Here is a 21,196-nt window from a genome sequence, read left to right as displayed (position 1 = left end):
AATATGTTAAATATAAAATATAATTGTATATGAGATAATGTATAATAAAATTATATGACTTACTGTAATGCTGGGCCCCATTTTGGCAACTCAGTCATGGGCATAAACATGCAGTCAATCAGGACACTAATTAATATGAACAGTCGGAAAAAGGTAGGTTACAGTCAAGGAATAATGGATAAAAAATAATATTGGAAATATACGTCTCTATAATTTGCTTATATGTATATACATTAGATAAAATAGCTTCTTAAATGTCAAAAAGTATACTATTCATATTGAAAAACAGGAGGATTAAGATTTGTTAATATTCACTACTGTTGGGTGTGCTAGAAAATATATTTTAAATGTATTTTCAAATATGGAACACTTAGTGCAGTTACAATCCAGATTCCAATATGACCCAAAATGAGATATTAATTCATAAGAGAAAAGTACTGCAGTGATATTTGACTAGAATAGTTGCATCTGATATTAGTACAGTCTAAAGCCAATAGAAAAGGATATGGATGAACCAAAATCTTAATAGTTGTTCTTCTAGTTACACTGAAAGGAGAAAATGTACACCAAGTGGCACTGAATCTGAAGATTGTTCTTTTTTTATTTAATACTATGAAAGTCTGTAAAACAAAAAAGAACATCAACTAGGAACTATAATCTCATCCATTACACAACATATTGCTAATGATCCTTTCAGTCGTGAATTCTAACAGTTAACACTTTTCTTATATTATGATATCCTTTTAGAGACTAAATCAAATGGAAAGGCTAATTTTTAAAAACATTTTCATTGATATTTAGGTTTATCTACCACTTTTTCTTTTGCCAGTGTTCTACTTAAGAAAGCCATTTGCCACACTCAAAACCTCAAGTTTTCCTGTCAAATGGTGTAAAAGGAAGAAATCGATATCCTGATGGCTCATGAGAATGCAATTAAAGAAATCAAATTTAATGAATATAAAAAAAGGTTAATTTTATTTCAGAGAAAATAAGGTATGGGATTACAACAGTAAAAACGACCCAATTCACTGAAATATTTTATTAATCACTAGTAATTATCTATGGTATAAAAACCGCTTGTATGTTATCATTGACATAAACACACCTAAAACAGAAAGTTACATTATGTAAGATAAATGTATTGGAATATAGAAACATTAAATCCAAAAATAATGAAAGATTAGAAACATCCTAAAAATGAGTTATATATGTATACATGTGTACATATGTGTATCTATATTATTATATATTATAGAGACACAGTGAAAGTATCTACCTACGTATGTATGTCTCTGCATGTATGTCTATATATACACACATACACATATACACTTTTATTATATATACATATTCATTTGGAAAATTCATTTATTATGGTGTGAGTAAAAATACATCATATATATTGAATATTATATAGATTATACTATAACATAATATATAATGTAGTATATAATGCAATATGAACAATAAATATACTACATGATATATATAAAATACAGTCTATTATATACTATAGAATTATATATGACATAATTATATATTAGAGGTATCTATGGTGACTGTATATTGGTATTTACATTTGTGTATATATATAAATATACTAGTGAATATAAATATGTATATTCATTGATAGTTTATGAATACATATTCTAAAGGAAAACCAAACTGCTACTTCTCCTCAATAAAATACTTCCCTAATATACAATCTGTGGATGTCTGTATTGTAGTTATTTTCCCTCTTTCCATTTGAAATGCAAAGAGAAAAATAAAAGGGCCAAGAAAAATCTGATTATTTAAAATGTGCTTTCTGTTATTTATTAGAACAATCTCAAACTTCATACAAAAGGTAATATATGTGTCATCAACTAGTTTATGTTATTGTGAAGTAATGAGTAAATTCCAGATATACCAATTATTCTCGATAAAGTTTAAGTGCTGAAATTATTTAATTTTAGAATTATTTATTGGTATGCCCCCCTTAACAAAATAAACAATATAATTCACATTTAATGATTTTGCATCATCATTAATAATACTACTTTTTATACTAAACTACCTTACAATTTTTGGCTTGTTTTATTTTTAAAAACCCTTGGTTTTGTCTTCAATAACAAACTTAGATTTGCCTACCATATCTGTATACACTACAAAGAACTCAGAACTCTGCTATATTAGAGTCACTTCTAAGGTTATTATGTTTTATCAACTGTTAGGTCTTATGCATAGCAAAAGTAAAAGCAGAGATAATTGAGATGAGGACTTAAGATTTTCACTAAAATGTTCTGAGGATTTTACAGGTGTTTTATAGCTAATGCTGCATAACACCCATGGAAGCTACCAGAGATACTGGAATCTTTGTTACTCTATACATTTACACTGTAAAATGCCAATACTCTTCTGTGGTGCCAAATACTTCAAAGAGTTATAGTTATGCAAAATCATCACTTTGCCTTTCATCTAAAGCCTTTGGTTCAATTCCATTTTGCCCATTTGGTAATTATCACTGAATGCTTTACAAGAAAATCAAATTACATTTGTCCACAATAGGGCTAATCCTCATATCTCCCAAACTTGGTCTTTTTAGAGTTGTTTCAGTTTTGTTAGTACCACCACCCTTATTCCAGGCTGGAAATCTTGGTATTATTAGTCTGTCTTCAAATCCTGATATTTCTTCTCAGGTTTGTTACCTTTTCCCCTCCTCTGAGACGCTCCTATAATCCAGGCCCTGTGACTGAAGGCCTGGACTGCTCTCTTTTTCTATATCATCTTTCTGAGCCTATCTCTTCCATGTAAATTTAGAAATATTCATATTAAGCTTACTTAAACATTGCATTCATCACATCAGCCTTTGGCCACCACATTAAATCCATGTTGACATCTTCATTACCTCATTTTATTCCCCACAACTTGCAACAAGGGTCTAGTTGTGTTACCACCCTGCCTCTTCCCATTCCAATTAATATCAAGATTTTCCCTTTGCATTGTGAAAATCTGAAGTGTTCTCTAAGTTGTAACTCAAATTCTACTTTCTTGAGGAAGACTCTTCCAGCTTTGTCAGCCCACACTGCTTTCTGCCTTTACTAAGCATAATTACTCTTATTTTTATCATTTTTGTGCTTGGCCTTGGATTGTGCAATTATTTAGCAGATTCTTCAAGTCATTCTGGGGATAAGACAGGAATTCTTCATTCTTTTTTTATACTATCTCAATTACATTTTTTGCATATCTGAAAAAAATAATGAAAATGCAGTCATGATAACTTCAATTAATCCTTACATTTTTATTCTTGTAGTAGGGGTCCACATCTTCCAAAGGCTCCGACACCATTCCTTGAGGAAGATTCCCATAAACAAGTGGAAGCTCTTTTCCAACTTCCAAGTCAGTGTTTGGCTTTAAATCTTTTCTTTGTTCCTCATTGTGTTTTTTAGCAATATGCTGTTTCATAAGTTCAAGAGACTCCCTGGTGAAGGGGACAAGGCCTTTTGGTTCTGGGGACGCCATTTCCAATTTTGTACCTGCAAGAAATGTATTTTCTTCAGTTCTATATAAAATTTGGGTATATAAAGAAAAATTTTAAATTGTAAAAGCTTAGGATATGAATAAAAGTGAACACCAAACTGAACACATGCTTTCAAGGAAAATTCCCAGGTTTTGTAGATATGAGTTGTTAGATTAGGTTTTGTTATACTTGATACTATATTTATTTGTAAGTTCATGCGTAACCAATTCTACTTCATAACCAATTCTACTTCATTTACACATCTACTGAATTCTCTTTGTTTTATTAAAATCTGCCTTTCAGTTTCTCTCTCAAATAAAAGAGTTCTAAAGTTCTAGAGACTTTTGAGGAGCCAAATCCAATTATTCCTCTCTTAGCTGTATTTAACCATTAATTAGACTTATCTTCTTTAAGCTCATTTTTCACTGCCTTTGGGCCCCATTCTTCTGTGTCTCCGCTAATAGCTCTATTACTTCCTTTAACTCAGTTCTTCATGACAATTTTTAACTTTGATACCCTTTAAAATTCTGCCTTTTCCATATGTTATATCTGTTATTTGGTGAATACATAGGCAAACACTGAGTTTCAATTACTATACATGGATATTTACATGTACATTTCCCAAAACACTCTCTTCCCTGAATCATCTATCTGGCAATTCCACCAAGTAAAAACAAGATTCATTTTTTTCCTGAATGACTAGAATTGCTCTTTTACCTTTTAGCCATTGAAAAAAACAAGGGGCACCTGGGTGGCTCAATAGGTTACACATGGGACTCTTGATTTCGTCTCAAGTCATGATCTCACAGTTCCTGAGATCAAGCCCCACAACAGGCTCTTCACTATCAGTGTGGAGCCTGCTTGGGATTCTCCCTCTCCCTCTCTCTCTGCCCTTCCTCCACTTACATGTGCATGCTCTCTCTCTCAAAATAAATAAATAAATAAATGTTAAAAAAATTCCTCTGCACTGAGTTTAAAAAAAAAAAGAAAAGAACCAAAACAAAAATAAAACCACACACACAAATACACAAACTTAATACCTTGAAAATTACTCATGAAATTTTTGTTTGTCATTAATTCCTCTGAACAAAATAATTTTCCTACAATTATTTTCAATTATGTAGTTAAATATTACCCATTATTTACGTATCTATGTCATGGTAGTCATCTTTACAATTCTATATCTGGATTGCTCTAGTAGTCTCTACAGGTATCTCTCAGTTTTTTTGTTTCTTTGTTTTTTTATTTTTTTACATTTATTTATTTCTGAGGGAGACAGAGAGAGAGAGAGAGAGAGACAGAGAGAGAGACTGGGGGAAGGGCAGAGAGAGAGGGAGACACAGCATCCAAAGCAGGCTCCAGGCTCTGAGCTGTCAGCACAGAGCCCGATGCGGGGCTTGAATTCACGAACCCCGAGATCATGACCTGAGCTGAAGTCGTACGCTCAACCGACTGAGCCACCCAGGCACCCTGGTATCTGTCAGTTAAAAAAAAAATTGGGGGCGCCTGGGTGGCTCAGTCAGTTGAGCGTCTGACTTCGGCTCAGGTCATGATCTCGAGGTTCATGAGTTCAAGCCCCGCGTTGGGCTCTGTGCTGACAGCTCAGAGCCTGGAGCCTGTTTCAGATTCTGTGTCTCCCTCTCTCTCTCTGACCCTCCCCCATTCATGCTCTGTCTCTCTCTGTCTCAAAAATAAATAAACGTTAAAAAAATTTAAAATAAAAAAAATTAAATGTTTATTTATTTTTGAGAGAGAGACAGAGACAGAGCATAAGCAGGGGAGAGACAAAGAGACAGGGAGGCACAGAATCCCAAGCAGGCTCCAGGCTCTGAGCTGTCAGGAGAGAGCCCCATGTGGGGTTTGAACTCACCAGACATGAGATCATGACCTGAACCAAGTCGGAGGCTCAACCAACTGAGCCACCCTGGAGCCCCTAGGTTTCTCTCAGTTCTAGGTCTTTGCCTATTTCAAGTCATCCTACAGGCCACTGAAGTTGGTCTTCATTAAATATAATTTCATGCACAAATTTCCCATTTACAAACTTTGTTCTATTTTCTCATGTAAAAATATGTTCTTTTGCTGATTTTCTCCATCCTAATTCCTGTCAAACACATTTCACATATCACAGTTTCTTGATGGGAGTCAAAATGCTTTGAATTAGTATAATTTATAAATACAATCTACAGATAATGAAATTTGCCCTTACATATAAAATCTCCCTTTAAAATATCTAATAAGCTTTCAAAATTGTATTCCTTATATAGAATTCCTTGAATACATATTAAACAGTTTCTTAATGACTCGTGGTTATAGACTAGTATAAACAAAATCATAAACCTTGGAATTAAATAAACCTACGTTAAAATACTAAATTCTGTTACTAATATTCTTAGCAGTCTCAGTAAAATTACTTGATAATCTTGAATCTGTCAGTCACAAAATTGGGATTCCTTTTCAGGTTAAATAAGGATAAATAGAATTATATGGGTGAAAATGCCAAGTACAGTGGCTGGCACACAATAGGTGGGAAGTAAATATAAATTTTTATTTGTGATAAGATTTTATATCTTAGTAATGGACCAAATTTAATAGAATAATTCATAGGAGGAATACATGTAAGGTTTTGAAATTTGAATGAAAACAAACCATCAGTACAAGTGCAGTAGATGTGTTTTTGCAGCAGAGAAAACTGCCAAGGGGGTTTACTTAATAGTAATTGCAGTATAAATCAATACTGGTTTGTGTCTGCCCAAAAATGCTAATATAACCTTTGTCTGCTTTGAAGGAAGATGGAGGAGACAGTCTTTCTCTATTCTGCTGCATTCCATGACCACATCCAAAAGGCCTGTATGTAAACTGAAGGGTCTTCAGATGGGGTCAGAATGTTGATTAGACTCAAGTCACATCATCTACAGACCGGTTAAAAGAATGGGGAATATGTTAGTTGAAGCAGAAAAGACTCAAGTGTAACGTTATTGTTTCCAAGTATCTGAATGTTTCTCACATAGAAGAGAAATTAGATTTAACTATTATTTGGAAAAAAAAAAAAAAAAAGAAAAAAGGTGAACTAGGATCACTGAGATGAAGCCAGAATAGATTTGATTCAAAATAATAAAGTACTTTCTAAATAGCTGCAAAAAAATGGAATAGGGTGATTTGGACGTTAATCTTCCCTGTAACCAGCCATATGAAATCATGGACTTGTTGACAGTTGAGTAGGATAATTTAAATGGGTCCAAATATTGCTTGGTTGCTGCCTTATAATTTTAGAACTATTCAATCTTAAAATCGTTGAATTGAATTTTTACATAACCTAAAAATATCACATGAACTAAAAGTCTGGGCTGTTAGCTAAACTGAATCTATGCAGCACTGAATTAACAAAATCAAAATCTTTTTTTTTTTTACATTTTTTCAGATTATAATAAAAGTACTTTTAATATCTTATATTTTTAGGGATCCATTATAATTCCTAACAAATATTATTAAGCTTGCATATGTAAAGAATATTGTTCTTAAAAGTAGACCTAAAGGGAGGTTCAAACTTATTGCAAAGATGCTATTGTTAATGAAAACACTTTTGGATGCCTTCCATTGAAACCTCAAAATTCAATTTGCAAGCCAGTCTTCTTATTACATAGCCTAAATATAATTTTCTTTTTTTTCTGTTATCACCTCATACATAGCAAAATAATCTTTGATTCCTTATTCCATCACCTACTAGCTGTGATACTTTGATAACATAGCTTGCTATACTTTCCTCATATGCAAACTCTGGAATCCTTTAGGTACCTCACAAGGTCATAAATATTAAATCAGACCATATACAGAAAGTCTGGACCGCAGTACTGATTTTGTCAGTGCTAATTCTCTCTTCTAACCCAGTCAGTTATCCCAGAATACATCTTTAGTAATAATTTAATGTTGAATGAAACTACTCTGGATTGTTGACTAGGTGAATGAATGGACAGTAGGCATTATCTTCTATGATATGACAAAGAAACGCAAGCACTTATCAGATGGAAGTGGCTTGCATCCTACTTTTAGATGGCTGAGTGAAGACTGTAAATTATTGATCATTAAATCATAATTCAATGAAAGCATTTCTGTGGGGAATTTATAAAATATGGTCCAGGTACTATGCTTCTCAGTGAGTGATCTTAATATAATGCTAAGGCTTGAAAAATAGAAAGATTAATAATCTGTCCATTAGACTACTTTCAAAAAAAAACTGAATAGCTAAAGTAAGCTTTTGGTAAGAATGTATCAAAGTAAACTCAGACTTGGACTCTAACAAGTTCCAGTTGTACTAATATTTTATACTTTTGATGAAACTGCAAGCCAATTCTCTTGGACATCAGTTGAAAGAAGCAGAGCCAGCATCAGTATGGGGAAAAGAGGTACGTTCTTATAGGAAAAAGATTCTCCTTAAAACAAATTTTAAGCATTTGAGATAAGCCAAAATTTATCATAACAATTATGGCAAATATAATTATAGTTACAATTACTGAGTGACTACGATTTGAGAGGCATTCAACGTACATGTTTTTAATTCTATTGCCTCATATTCTCACATATTATCCTTGTGGTCACCATTTTACCAGTCAGGGGAATAGAAATTGATGAGTTTCATGATGTCTCCATCACTGTATAGCTAGTTACGTGGTGGAGGGAGATGTTAACTCAGGTATGTCTAAATCTAAATTTGAGTATCTTTATTTTTGTTGTTGTTGTTTTTAATTTGAGTATCTTTAAATGATAACACAAAAGTGTTTATAAGCTGTAAACTTTTAGATAAGTGTAAACAATTGATACCTCAGAATGGCTACCTTAGAGATACTAAAAAACCAATAGGCTTACTGGGGTAACTTGCTTTACTAAGTAACTGACAGATTGACTTCAGGTAGGACTGTCCGGAAATTTTCTTTATGTAAGTGTCGAAGTCAAATATTTCAGAAAATTTTGTAAAATTGAAGGTGAGCTAGCATAGAAGACATTAATTTGGAAGGGAGGAGGTGCTGTCTAGTAATGTAATCTACATAGATTGGGGAAATTTGTTGTTGTATGAATCATGGTGGGACTCTTACTGCAACAGAAGTGGAAAAGACCAGAAAATGTAGATAATGACTTTTCCAGGGTCTTATGGATCTAAGGAGTGACAATGTGATCTTGCCAGACAAAACAAATGCATCAGCTCAAGATTTCTAATTTAGATTTAATGACACAAAATAAGAAATGCTGTGGAGAATCCCTTCTTTTGCAATAGAGGCAGAAGCTTCATCAGGAACTTCCATAAGTTTTGGGAGTAACAGTAGCAATGGAGCCAGTGGCAGTGACCAGTGCTTTATTTTTGGTGGTTTGAGCAGAGGTATTATGCCCACTGTACTGGTTCTGTCGTATGATTTTGGCTGTGGTCTTGGCTATGACTTAACAGTGCTCTGCCTATGACTTCTTCCCGTATTTTCTTCTGTAGATACCCAAATTTAGGATCACTGAGAATTGAGTTTTAATCTATCATACAATTTTATTTTACCCAGAGTGATTTTGTTATCACCATTAAGCATAATTTTTTAATGTTTATTTATTTTTGAGAGAGAGGGAGAGAACGAGCAGGAGAGGGGCAGAAAGAGGGGGAGACACAGAATCTGAAGCAGGCTCCAGGCTCTGAGCTGTCAGCACAGAGCCTGATGCAGGGCTCAAACCCGTGAGCCATGAGATCATGACCTGAGCCGAAGGTCAGACACTTAACCGGCAGCGCCACCCAGGCGCCCCTCATTAAACATAATTTGAAACATTAGTATAATTAGAATCTACATAAAAACTGAATAGTTTGTTTCAAATAAGAATGGGAAAATAGAGGTTATTACATAGCTGATACAAGGAAGTTCACGGAAAATGCTTTTTACCTCCATTATTTTCACAATTAGGGTGAATATTCTCTTTCTGTTAGTCATTTTAAATCAAATTTAGAACCCATATTCCATAAGGCCTTTGGAGCATGAAAAAGCATGCAAATGAATTTGGTTTCCTTTACAGGCATTTTGAAGTTCAGGCATTCTCTGCCTTCTAGTTATGCTGATGGTGTGGGTTTGTATAGTTCTATTTGTTTTTATTTTGTACTGTATTGTGTGGAGCATATATGTTGAGGTTCAGAATTGGGCAGTTTCCATTATCCTTGTCCATATACTTCTTACAGTCAAATAAGATTGAGATGGTTCAATAATTTAAATGCAAAATAAAATTTAAAAAAATCTAAACAATGAAACTTATTTGAAAAAACTTAAGTCAACATATTCATACTAATTTAAAATGGAAGTCCTAATTTAATGATGCAAACTGCTGGCTAGGATTTGAGGAAATAAGCATTCTAATTAACTTTTTTTGGTAGTGTTAATGGTACAACTTTTCTAGAAGGAAGTCTGGCAGTAGTTATCTAAATTACTCAGATTGCTAGGGTAAGGTGTTCTGAGCATTATTTTAATAGTAAGAATAAAGCAGGTAACATGTATTTCAGGTGCAGCTGCTAAAATAAATAAATAAATAAATAAATAAGCAAGCACACAACACATACATACATATATACACATGTATATATACATACATATATATCGGGATCATATGACTGATTGCAATACCACAAAAAGAATATGGAATATGGAATATGGAAGAAGTACCAGTTTAGATTAGGGATGGGAGAGGTAATGTTCTGTATTTTTGGGGTTTGATGCGTATCTGAAATACCTAAAAGGAAAAATTCAAAGATTAATTAGAAACTTGAATCTGGGGCTTAATAAAGATAATTAGATTGTATATGTTTGTGCATATGTTTTGTATACATACATAAATGTATGTGTATATATTAGTACATATATACACATATAACTGTATATGTATATATACATATGTGTGTATATATGTATGTGTATATATATATATATATATATATATACACACACACACATATATACCAAATATGGATATATAGTTATATAGATATATAAATAGTTGAGGTCCAAAGAGCACAAAAGATTATGTGTACTTGTAAATGTGTGAAATTCTTTATGGAATGATATTAAGGACAGCTCATTGAAAAGCATCTACCTACCATTTAACATTTGAGATTTAAAAAAATTCAGAAAGTTATTTGACATATCATTACTAATAAGTGTTTTAAGCCACATGGGTAAAATATTAAAAAGAGATATCATAGTCAAAATATTGAAAACACTAAAAGAAAAGTGACATATTATATATTAGGTAACGATAATAAGGATGATTACTGGCTTCTCATCATAAAAACACAGAAACCAGAAGAGTATAGCAATGTCTTTAAAGTGTTGCAAGGAAAGAAAAAAAGGTAAAGCTAGAATTCTACAGAAAGCAAAAGTATTTTTCAAGAATAAAGACAAAGATATTTTTATTTATTTTTTAATTATTTATTTACTTATTATTTTGAGAGAGACAGAGACAGAGAAAGAGAATTTACTTATTATTTTGACAGAGAGAACAGAGTTGGGGAGGGGCAGAGAGTGAGAGAAGGGGAGAGAGGATCCTATGCAGGCTCCACATTGTCAGCGCAGCACCCCACTGAGAACCTAAAGAGAACCGTGGGATCTCATGAACCCATGAGAACCGTGGGATCTCATGAACTGTGAGATCATGACCTGAGCCAAAGTCCAGAGTTGGATGCTTAACTGACTGAGCCACCCCGGTGCCCCAAAGATATCTTTAGATGTTTCAGATGGAAATTTAGATCTTCAAGAAGAAATGAAGAGAAAGAAAAATGATAAATATTTGGGAAAATATAAAATATATAAAGCTAATTACCAAAACCAGGAAATAGCCCAATTGTCCATGAAATGAATAGACAGAAAAATAAAAACTGGCATATCATATAATAGAACACAGTCCAACAATAAATAATAAAAAAATGAACTACTGGTATGCATAAGGAGGACTAAGTCCAAAAATATTATGATGAGTGAAAGAAGCCTGTCAGAAAATACTACAAACTACATGATCCACTTTATATGAAGTGCCAGAACAAACAAAACTAATCTCTAGGTGTGGAATAGGAACTGACTGAAAGGGATGATGGAACTTTCTGGGGTGATAGTAATGTTCAACAGCCTATTAGGACTTCAGAGCACACAGGCATACACATTTGTGACTACTGATCAAATGACACCCTTGAAATTTGTGCATTTTACTTGGTTTTACCTTTAAAAAGCCCATAAACAAATACTGGGTTCTAGTTAAATATATGAATTATGAAGTGTTTATGCGTGAGGCCTACTGGTATTTGCAACTTATTTTGAAAGACAATATGAAAATGTGAAGAATTGATGGATAGTTTGAGGAATGCATAAATAGATAAATGATAAACTAAATATTATAAAATGGCAATTGAAGACTCTAGGTTCTAGGTGTGTGAATGTTCATTATACAGTTCTGTCAATTTTCCTATATGTTGGAAATATTTTATAATAAAAGTTTGGGAAAAAGTTTGGTTTTGGGGCTAGATTATCTGGATTCAAACCTGGGCTTTAGCATTTTCTGCGACCTTGAGCAAGGTACTTAACCCCTCCATTCCTCAGTTCTTCAACCATAAATGTAAACAGTAAGTGCTTACTTCATACGGTAATGTGAGCATTGAAAGAGTTAATAAGTATAAAGTACATAGAACAGTGCCTGCCAGGTACTACACAATAAATACTAGGTATTACTATTTTCAGTCCTTTAAAGCATGGTATTTTTATGTTTAACCATCTTTTTTTTTTTAACATTTATTTATTTATTTATTTAGAGAGAGAGAGAGAGAGAAAGAGAGAAACAGAGACAGAGAACAAATGGAGGAAGGGTAGAGAGAAGAGTGTGACACAGAATCTGAAGCAGGTTCCAGCTTCTGAGTTGTCAGCACAGAGCCCGACCCGGGTCTCGAACCCAAGGACAGTGAGATCATGACTTGAGCCAAAGTTGAACACTTAACCGACTGAGCCACCCAGGTGCCCCTATGTTTAACCATCTTTTTAATTGAAATTATGGCCCTATTTCCTGGAATTTATAAAAAGAATATGCAGAATGTCACCTAATTTCTTACTGATAAATCAGTGATGATAATATTCAATTATAATAATTGCAGTACTATGTCATCCTTAAATAATTTTTCATACATAAGGAGTTCCACTTTTTACATTTTCTTTTGCTTTATTTATTTAATCTCCTTTATCATCAGACTTCTAGATTTTATTCGTGCTGCTTACAAGTTATTTGCTTCTCTCTGCTCTCTCTTCTAACAATTGCCTCTGCTTGTTAGGTATAAACACCATACTAATCGACTGTAGGGTGGCAGCCCAAGATCTCCAATGGAGAAAGAAAATCAACCTTACTTTAAGTGTTCTGGCACTTCACGGGGCGCCTGGGTGGCTCAGTTGGTTGAGTGTCCAACTTTGGCTCAGGTCATGATTTCGCGGTTTGCGGGTTCGAGCCCCGCGTCAGGCTCTGTGCTGGCGGCTCAGAGCCTGCAGCCTGCTTCAGATTCTGTGTCACCCTCTCTCTCTGCCCCTCCCCCACTCACACTCTGTCTCTCTCTCCTTCAAAGGTAAATAAACATTAAATTAAAAAAAAATAAATAAAATAAATATTCTGGCACTTCATAAACCTTCTCCCTCCTCCCTATCCCTAAGTGTCATTGTTTTCTTATCCAGAGATATAGCTGGAAGGGTTGAAATTGATGAAGGTTGACTCCTGGATAAATAAGGCATAACACACATCTTTTTAGATTCCCAGATTCCATGCAGCTTTAGAAGAAGCTGATGGTATTTCTCTTTACCATAAGTATAATCTAAAACATGTCACAATTGTTACCCAATGACTTAATGTCCCAAGGGTATAACTATTTCAATGTGGGAGGACTAATTGGAAGGCAGCTTGCTGGACAGACCTACCATGTGATGGAAAATAGCCATTTACTCCTGTAAGCATGCAAGCTCTAGTCTCCAAAATTGGCTCAGGCTTCGCTCCATTTATTGCATAACTAATTTATATTCCTGGATTCTTCTTGTATTTATATGTCTTTACTCCAGTGTGACGATCACTTTCTTTATTCCAACTATTTTTCTTGCCCTGTTATTGTTTTACTCTTTCCTGACTTAAATGACTTCAGATTTATGGCTCTCATCTTTTTATTACCTGTGGTTGGGTTCTGCCCAGAGTTCAGCCAGTTTTGGCTAAGGCTCCTCAATATGTGTGTCTGATCCAGGATTGACCTACTCTGGGTCCCCCTTCTGGGCTTTTGGTGGCTTCAGATTTCCTGATTGCTCACCTCCATCCTTCCTTAGTTCCCTTGCCCTCATCCCTCTCAGATCCCTGGAGTACATTATTGGAATATGTTCTCTTGCAGAAAGAACTATGTTATTGTTTTTATTTGTAGTTCTACATTTTAATATTTTAATTTCAGATATATGGAAAAAATTAACTTTCATTTTTTTAAAAGGTTGTTCTTCATTTTTATATGTCATATAGGGCAGTACATTTAACAATGGTGTTTCTTTTTGACATAATTTTTTAGCAATCATTTGTGGAACATATGCTTATTAAGTGCCAACACTAGAACTACTGATAAAATATAGTCACTGAATTTAAGGACAATGAGAGACAGACTTTTAAACAAATAAGAAGCAAGTCATCTTGGTCATTTCTGAAAACTAAGCTTTAAGAGCAACAAGGACTAAAAATCATCTTCAACATGTCAAAGTTTCCAATAATCTCAGAACAATTAATGTCTCTCTTCTTGAGGGAGGATAAATCTAGGACATTAAGCTTCAGAATGATACAATCAATATACACAATAGAATTAGAAGTTCATAACAGTGTCAGATAATAAAGTTTCCCTATTTGCATCTGATTGCAGAGCTATGAAGAACAATGAACAGAAGGAAAACTTAGCGACAGTTGAAATACCAGGAAGGGATGCAGTTGACTAGGAATAGGATGCCACTATGCCAGTGATAAAGTCATTAGAAAGTGAGGTTGCCAGGAACACAAAAATGAAGTTGGTTCTGCCTCAAATATTCCCAACTGAGTCTTGCAGGACAAGAAAGATTTTGGTTTCCTACCAGTGAGCCTGGGAAAGGGGTCTAACCCAACATTCTAAACCACTCTATGTCCCAGATGTCTCCAGATGTTCTCAAAACTTCTACTGCTTTGTGAAATTGGCTTCTAGACTTTCTGAATTATCCCTTGTTACTCCAACAAAATGAGAAAGTTGTAAAGGAGCCAGGATCTTCCTAGAATTGTATTTATAGTGAACCCAATCTGTCATATTCTTGACCAAAAATTTCTGACCAGAGCCCATTACAGCTCAAAATTGAGAGAAAAATATGCTTTGTTCCTTCCCAGAGGAACGCAAAGGGGCTCTGTTATGCAACCAGACTCTATAACTTGCCTTTAATACTGAAGTCCTTGATGCATCTGGCTCCCCCAATATGCAAGACCTGATTTCCTTCTGTTTAAAAAAAATCCAAAACTGGCACTCTCCTTGGAGCTCTTGGGAACACTCACAACTAGCTGACCTCCATGAATATCCTCTTAGTCTGCATGAAACTGTTACATCCCCATGAACCTTCACTGTTGCCCACTTTTTGAGCAGTAGAACTAAGCTCGTAAATCCACAAACTATGCCCCAAATCTGTGACCAGATGGAAGAAGAGTTCAAAACCAGTTGTTTTGTATGGCCCACCATAGTCTGGCTCTGGGTTAGCTTGAGATAGGCACAAGACCTTCAACAATGTACCAGACCTCGGGCAGCTGACTAGATAAGGTAGTCAAATCTGCAGTTCACAAATACTGGGGCTTCTGAGAGGACAGAGACGGTGAGAGGATGGTGGTACTGAGAGTTGTAAGGAAAGAAAATCCTCTTAATGCAGTTGATTTGAATTATACCAGCCTTTCACTGCATATTAGAAATCTCCTGGTGCTAATATTGAAAATCTAGGAGGCAGCAACCCAACCCGAACAGATAATTTCAGAATACCTTGGGCGTGGGCCTCTTGAGATGAATCTAATGCAGCTTGCTAGACAAAAAGATTCTCTTTTGGCATATACCCAAGCTTCTTCCACCCACCTTTATAAAGCAAGCAGAGACATTACATTTTGGGGGATTGTTTTTTCTTGTCTGAATTCCTAACTATGAGAGGTGGAGAATATACTAGAATTGCTGAGGCAAATACCTGCTTTAGAACATAACTTCTCCAGAAGATCCACATATTTTTCACTTCTTTGGGCACCTTTTCCCCCCTCATCTCTAAAATAGTCCTTATTCTCTGGATGCCTATTTGGTAATGATCTTACCAGATGTTGTCATTTTGTCACAGAGGTCCTGGTGTAAAACAGCTCTGATGTTTGAAATCAAAGAAATGCAGCTGTGACATCCACCTTATCTTACTTCCAGTTCCTTCCAAGATAATTTGCAATACATCTGATCTCATATTTAAGTAGCATGGCCATAAGTCACAGTTTGGGGGACAGTTTGGATTCATGTTTAGTGTTGAGAGCTAATTATTAATAGCACTCTCTTTCCTTTTCCAAAGCATCTTTAATTGCATGATGAATGACACAGCCATCCAAGAAGTGAGCCAATGCTCAGCCTCTTTATCTGAGTTCCTAGGGAAGAGGCTATATGGAGAATATTGTATATCGGCAACTGCAGCTGTGTCGTCTCAGAGACAATGAAGGACAGCCAAGAAAGGGGTGCCAGATGTTTTTCCTCTCTCCTTATCTCATTCCCTTTTGCTTCCCCGTCCCTTAGTTTGATTCCCTGAGTGGAGCCTGACAGGCATGCGGTCAGGCTGGGCAGACAGATTCTGCACATGTAGGAGGGGAATTCCCAGGACAGCCACAGCTTTCTTACCTTTTTCCTACCTTAGGGAATGGAAAGCACAGCATCTAAATAATCAACCTCTATGCTTTCTGGGAAGCTGGAGCTGATCCTAGGGATGAGCTAGGTTAGCTTTGCCAAAGAGAATTATGAAATGTTCCACTCTATACTAGATGATAGATATTTATTTACTCTCCTAATATATTTACTAAAAGATTTAGAGTAGCTTACAAGAATGTAGGCCATATAGCAAGATAATATAAATGAAGAAAAATGAGGCAAAAATAAAAACAGGACAGTAGATCCACAGAGTAAGGATAATATCCCAAATGCCAATTTTACTCTGACATGAAATAGGAAGTAAAGGGTAAAAAGACTTCTCGCTTAGTTTCCAAAGTATTTTCAAACAATTACGCTCTCAATCAGACATAGACAATGCATCAAGCCTATTGTGCCAGTGACATTCAGATAGCTCTAAAAAAAAAAAGTAACAAGAGTAATGACAAGACTGATAAACAAATTAACTTGAGACTGGAAGGTACTGCATGCATAAGTGAAGGAGACAGAGTTGATGTGATCATTAAACAGAATCTATATTGTTGACAACATAGGAAGCATACCTGCTTTGGTGACATGACCAATTTAGGTTGACATTTTTGTTCACTGAAACCACTTAAATTCACTTCATATATACATTATGGCTTATACTTCATCCTTCCCACATTCTATAATGACTCAGAGCTAAATTCTCTGGTGCCGAGCCTTTTCCCTTAGAGCTTTCTATGACCTTTTTTTTCTCCAGAGTTTAGAACTCAAATGATATTACAGGCATTGATTTTTTTTTTTCTTATGGAGAATACAAAAATAATATCATTGTCTTTTAGGAAGCCGAAAGCTATGAGGAAAGATGACTGAAGCTCATGAAATTCTGATATATATGGATAAAAATTAAAAGAACCAATTATGTTTACAGTAAAGCTCTAGAAGACATCACTGAGACTCTTCTTAACAGATGCAACCTCGATATGGAAGCAATGTATACCCTCATACAGTTTACCTGAGAGTGTAAACAAGCATTTTTTTTTCTGTTTAGCAATAGTTTCTAAAATAAAGTTGCATGTGCTCTTTGGCCCAGCAATTAAGTTGTCTTACGAATATTCTTGTTGAAGTTTGAGATGTCACATTTGCAAAGATGTTAATCGCAACACCTTAGGGTGAACAATCAAATAGTCCACCCTAAGGAGCTAAAACCATGAATTTCAGTATGCTGCTATATAGAACACTATTTAGTAATAATGAAGAATGAGATATGTCTGTGCTCATATGAAAAGATTTCCAAAATAGATTACTAAAAAACTTAATGTTGAAAATGGCTTTCACTGTTCACCTTTGAATAAAGTATTTTATAAGAATTATATGCATACTGTTATATATGCTAGTGCGTGCATGTTTCCCCTCTGGAGAAAGTAAGCTGTTACATCTGTGGAAAGGGGTTGAAAAAATTTCAGGGGATTTTGTCATATTTCTGTCCTACCTTAACATAGTTTACCACGTATATGTATTACCAAAATCCAGAAATGGAGACTTTACACACCGAAGGCTCAGGAATAAAGGACAGATTGATCAGAGTGGCACCAAACCACCTGGAATTTTGTAGCTGTCTCTTCATCTTGACTTAAGCTTACTTGGTTTTCTGCTTTGCGATCGTTTGTCCACTTGAGCTTCTTACTTCCTTAGTTGTGATTACCTAACTCCTACTCTTTTACCTCTCCCTAGCATACAGTTTATCTTGCCAGACTTAATTGACTTTTTCTCCTTTGTCCTTGGACCTGAAATCTTCCTGTAGCTCTGCTTTGCTCCCAGGTCAGCCTATTTTGGCTTCAATATATCCACTTAATTCTGGACTCCACTCCTTCTGACAAATTCAGCCAAGTATTCCTAGAACATATCATCTTGCAGAGAAAAATTGTAAATAAGTAACTTTCTCAAAAACATAAGTATTGCCATTTTGTTTTGGTAATATTCCTTAAGAATTTTATTCCAGGCATTCTTCTGGATTCAAAAGCTAGGAAAACAGCTTTGTAAATAAATGAGCACCACCAAAAATCCCAGCAGACAGGTCCCATCTCTCCTTAAATAAAAATTTCTCTTTTGAGAACTGAATTCCCCCCAGATCTAGTAAACTTGGATTCTAGTAATGGTTCATTAAAATAACCAGGAGCTGGGGTCCTTGTAAGTGTCTTTCTTCCAGACAGGAGGAGTGCAGGGTGGTACAACTTAAACTGAAGAGAAGAAATCTGGAAAAAAAATGTCATGACAAAATCTGAGCATCTGGTCTCAAATTCACTTACCTGAATCAGCCCAAAGTAAGCTCAGTGGACATTTGAAAGCCCTGAGGAGATGCAGGACAGTAAGTCACTGTGTAAGATGGAGTTTCACCAGGCTGAGCCATTATGACTAGCAATGGAGAGGGGGAAGGCTTCCAGGAACATGAAGGAAAGCTGCCCTGGTTTTAAGTATGCTCACTTGAGCTTCTCTATGGCAACCTCATGGTTCACAAGCATGGTTCACTTATTTCTATGGATACAACAATAACTTCCAAGCTGTGCCTGTCCAGCCCACCAAAACAAGCATGTTGGGGAAAGGCCAGAATCTTTACAAAACTAATTGTTCTTGTGACCCTCATCAGTCAGACCCTTGACCAGAAGAAACTGGCCAGAGGCCATTTAAGAGCTCAGGAAGGAAGAATGAATTCTTGCCCTTGCTAGAGTAATACAAAGGAGAGATTGTTATGCATGTAACTTCTATAGCCATCAGCAATCCTGAGAACTTTTGGGCTATGGTTTTAGATGTGACCAGATCTGTGAAATGCAAAATTAAAAAAAAAAAAAATTCCCCAACTGGTACATTCACTGGAATGCTGGAGGCCTCTTAGAATTGGCTACTTGCCTCTGCCCCTGATCACTCTGCAAGAGTTGGTCTGCATTTCCAGGATCTACTCCCACCCCAAAACTATTCCAGCTTTTCAAATGTAGAACTAGCACAAAGATACCCAATCCCTTTTCAAATTGGACAGCAACTTTGAAACATGTTAGGGTGAGACTAATATGGACCAGAACCAAAGTTCTAGCCTGTAATCAGGTGCTTGGACCCTGCAACCCAGAATCAGAGACTGGTGGATCAGGAGCCTCACTCTGGCATTTGAAGTAGAAGGGAAGAAATATTCTACTCAGTACTATATATTCAATCAGGAACTATGGCCCCCAAATTAGCATCTTCTGGTTCTAGTTTAAAACCAAATGCTCTGTCTTAATCTCAGACTTTTAAAAGTCATAATTTCTCTGGCCTGGGCAGTGGGGAGCAGTTAGGGGGTGAGGCGGATATTTTGTTTAGTGCTGATAGTCAGTCTGGCACCTAGCTGGCATACAATCAAAGCTGTCCACAGAGTGGTTATCCTCAGCTAGCAATAAGTTGAGTCAATTCAGTCAGAAATACTGCATATACAACAGAGATAACTGTTTGCCAGACAGAGGAGAGATCTCCCATCATCATGGAGTACAACTAGAATAAGCCTGATTTATAAATAGAAATGAATGGACAAATAACATGGAAATCATGATCCCAGTTGGGTCAAGAGATACTGACCAGATGAAAAACATCCCTATAAGCCCTCACATGAAAATGTTCTCTTTAGCCTTAAAGGTTTCCTCTTGCAGCATTGTGGAGGTGAGGGCTTACTTGCCTGGCCTTGGTTAGCCGACACTAATAGAAGAGAAAGGGACCAACTCCAGGAAAAATGAGATTTGTCTGTATAAGTTCATATGGTGGGTGACTGCATTGCTGATAGTTAGTCAGCATGGGTGGAGCTTACAGATGTCCTCTCACAACTGACCAAATGATGTTGGTTATTGAAAACGGTAGGACCAGACTCCCAGAAATCAAGAACGTCCTTTTTATACTAATGCCTCCACCATAAGCTTTCAAGACAGAGTCTTGGTAGATATAGGGTTGTCAGTCAGTCTCTGAGTATTCTGGTTGTGGTGTAGATCCTGTCATAATGAGATCTAGGGCTGAGGCATATTAGGATACTTCCTCCCTAAGTAAGGTTGTTTTCATTTCCAGAGTGCTTCATCCTACCTGGGCAAAATTAGTGGGAGTGTATATCAACTACCTTACAGACCCTTTCCCACAGGAGGTTGTAAGACAGAATGCCCAGTTCCTAGGTGCTTGTTTGGTTCTACCTTCTGATCTCTAGTGGAGACTTATGGACAACAGCAGGTTCTGGGGCCTGCCTATATTGTCTGGGGTCTATAGGTCCCTTTTCCTGAGCCTATACCCAATTTCAGGTTTTATAATTTTCAAACACATCGATGGGAAAGAAGGGGCTCACAGTACCTCTTACCTGAGTCCAGGATTATAATGAACCCCAGCAGTTAAGAATAGAATATTGTACCTAAACTTTCACTTCTCCTATATTAATTATTGGACCAAATAAATTCAGCAATATCCAATATACTTACATCCCAAGGAAGTAAGACCACATACCTAACATAAAATTTAAAACTAAAAAGAGGAGGGTAACACATATTTTGAGAATATTTGAAAGTATTTAAATATGAATTGTTAACCATGGCACACAATTTTTTGAGGATAGAGTCTCATGTTTTAGAATATACTTTAAACTGTAGAGGTGAGAGATCAGGACCTGGAGAGATCAAGATCTGGATTTGAATTTCTTTTCCTTTAGTGCATTGTAGTGAGGCTGTCAAAGATCCTTTTATGTTTATATTGAACTAGACATAAAATGAGAGCTAGAATAG

At 35.7% G+C, this 21,196-nt stretch overlaps 1 protein-coding gene across 4 annotated transcripts in view; it reads right to left on the bottom strand.

Annotated features, from left to right (window-relative positions):
* SCN7A (sodium voltage-gated channel alpha subunit 7) overlaps positions 1 to 21,196 on the bottom strand; it is a 79,568-nt gene that overhangs the window by 56,743 nt on the left and 1,629 nt on the right. For 2 of the 4 annotated variants that reach the window (XM_078451175.2, XM_078451178.2), the window contains exons 2-4: positions 3,277 to 3,515; positions 509 to 620; positions 64 to 154 (exon numbers count right to left, since the gene is read on the bottom strand). In XM_078451175.2, the coding sequence (XP_078307301.1) occupies positions 64 to 154; positions 509 to 620; positions 3,277 to 3,515 (442 nt within the window). Of the gene's footprint in view, positions 1 to 63; positions 155 to 508; positions 621 to 3,276; positions 3,516 to 12,888; positions 13,078 to 18,727; positions 19,377 to 21,196 lie in introns of those variants that run through there. The other 2 variants (XM_078451176.2, XM_078451177.2) reach the window with 2 other exon arrangements.

Source organism: Panthera onca, chromosome C1 (genome assembly GCF_046562875.1).
Source record: "Panthera onca isolate mPanOnc1 chromosome C1, mPanOnc1 haplotype 2, whole genome shotgun sequence".
Lineage (NCBI taxonomy): Eukaryota > Metazoa > Chordata > Mammalia > Carnivora > Felidae > Panthera > Panthera onca.
This window is presented reverse-complemented; position numbering and strand designations above follow the sequence as displayed.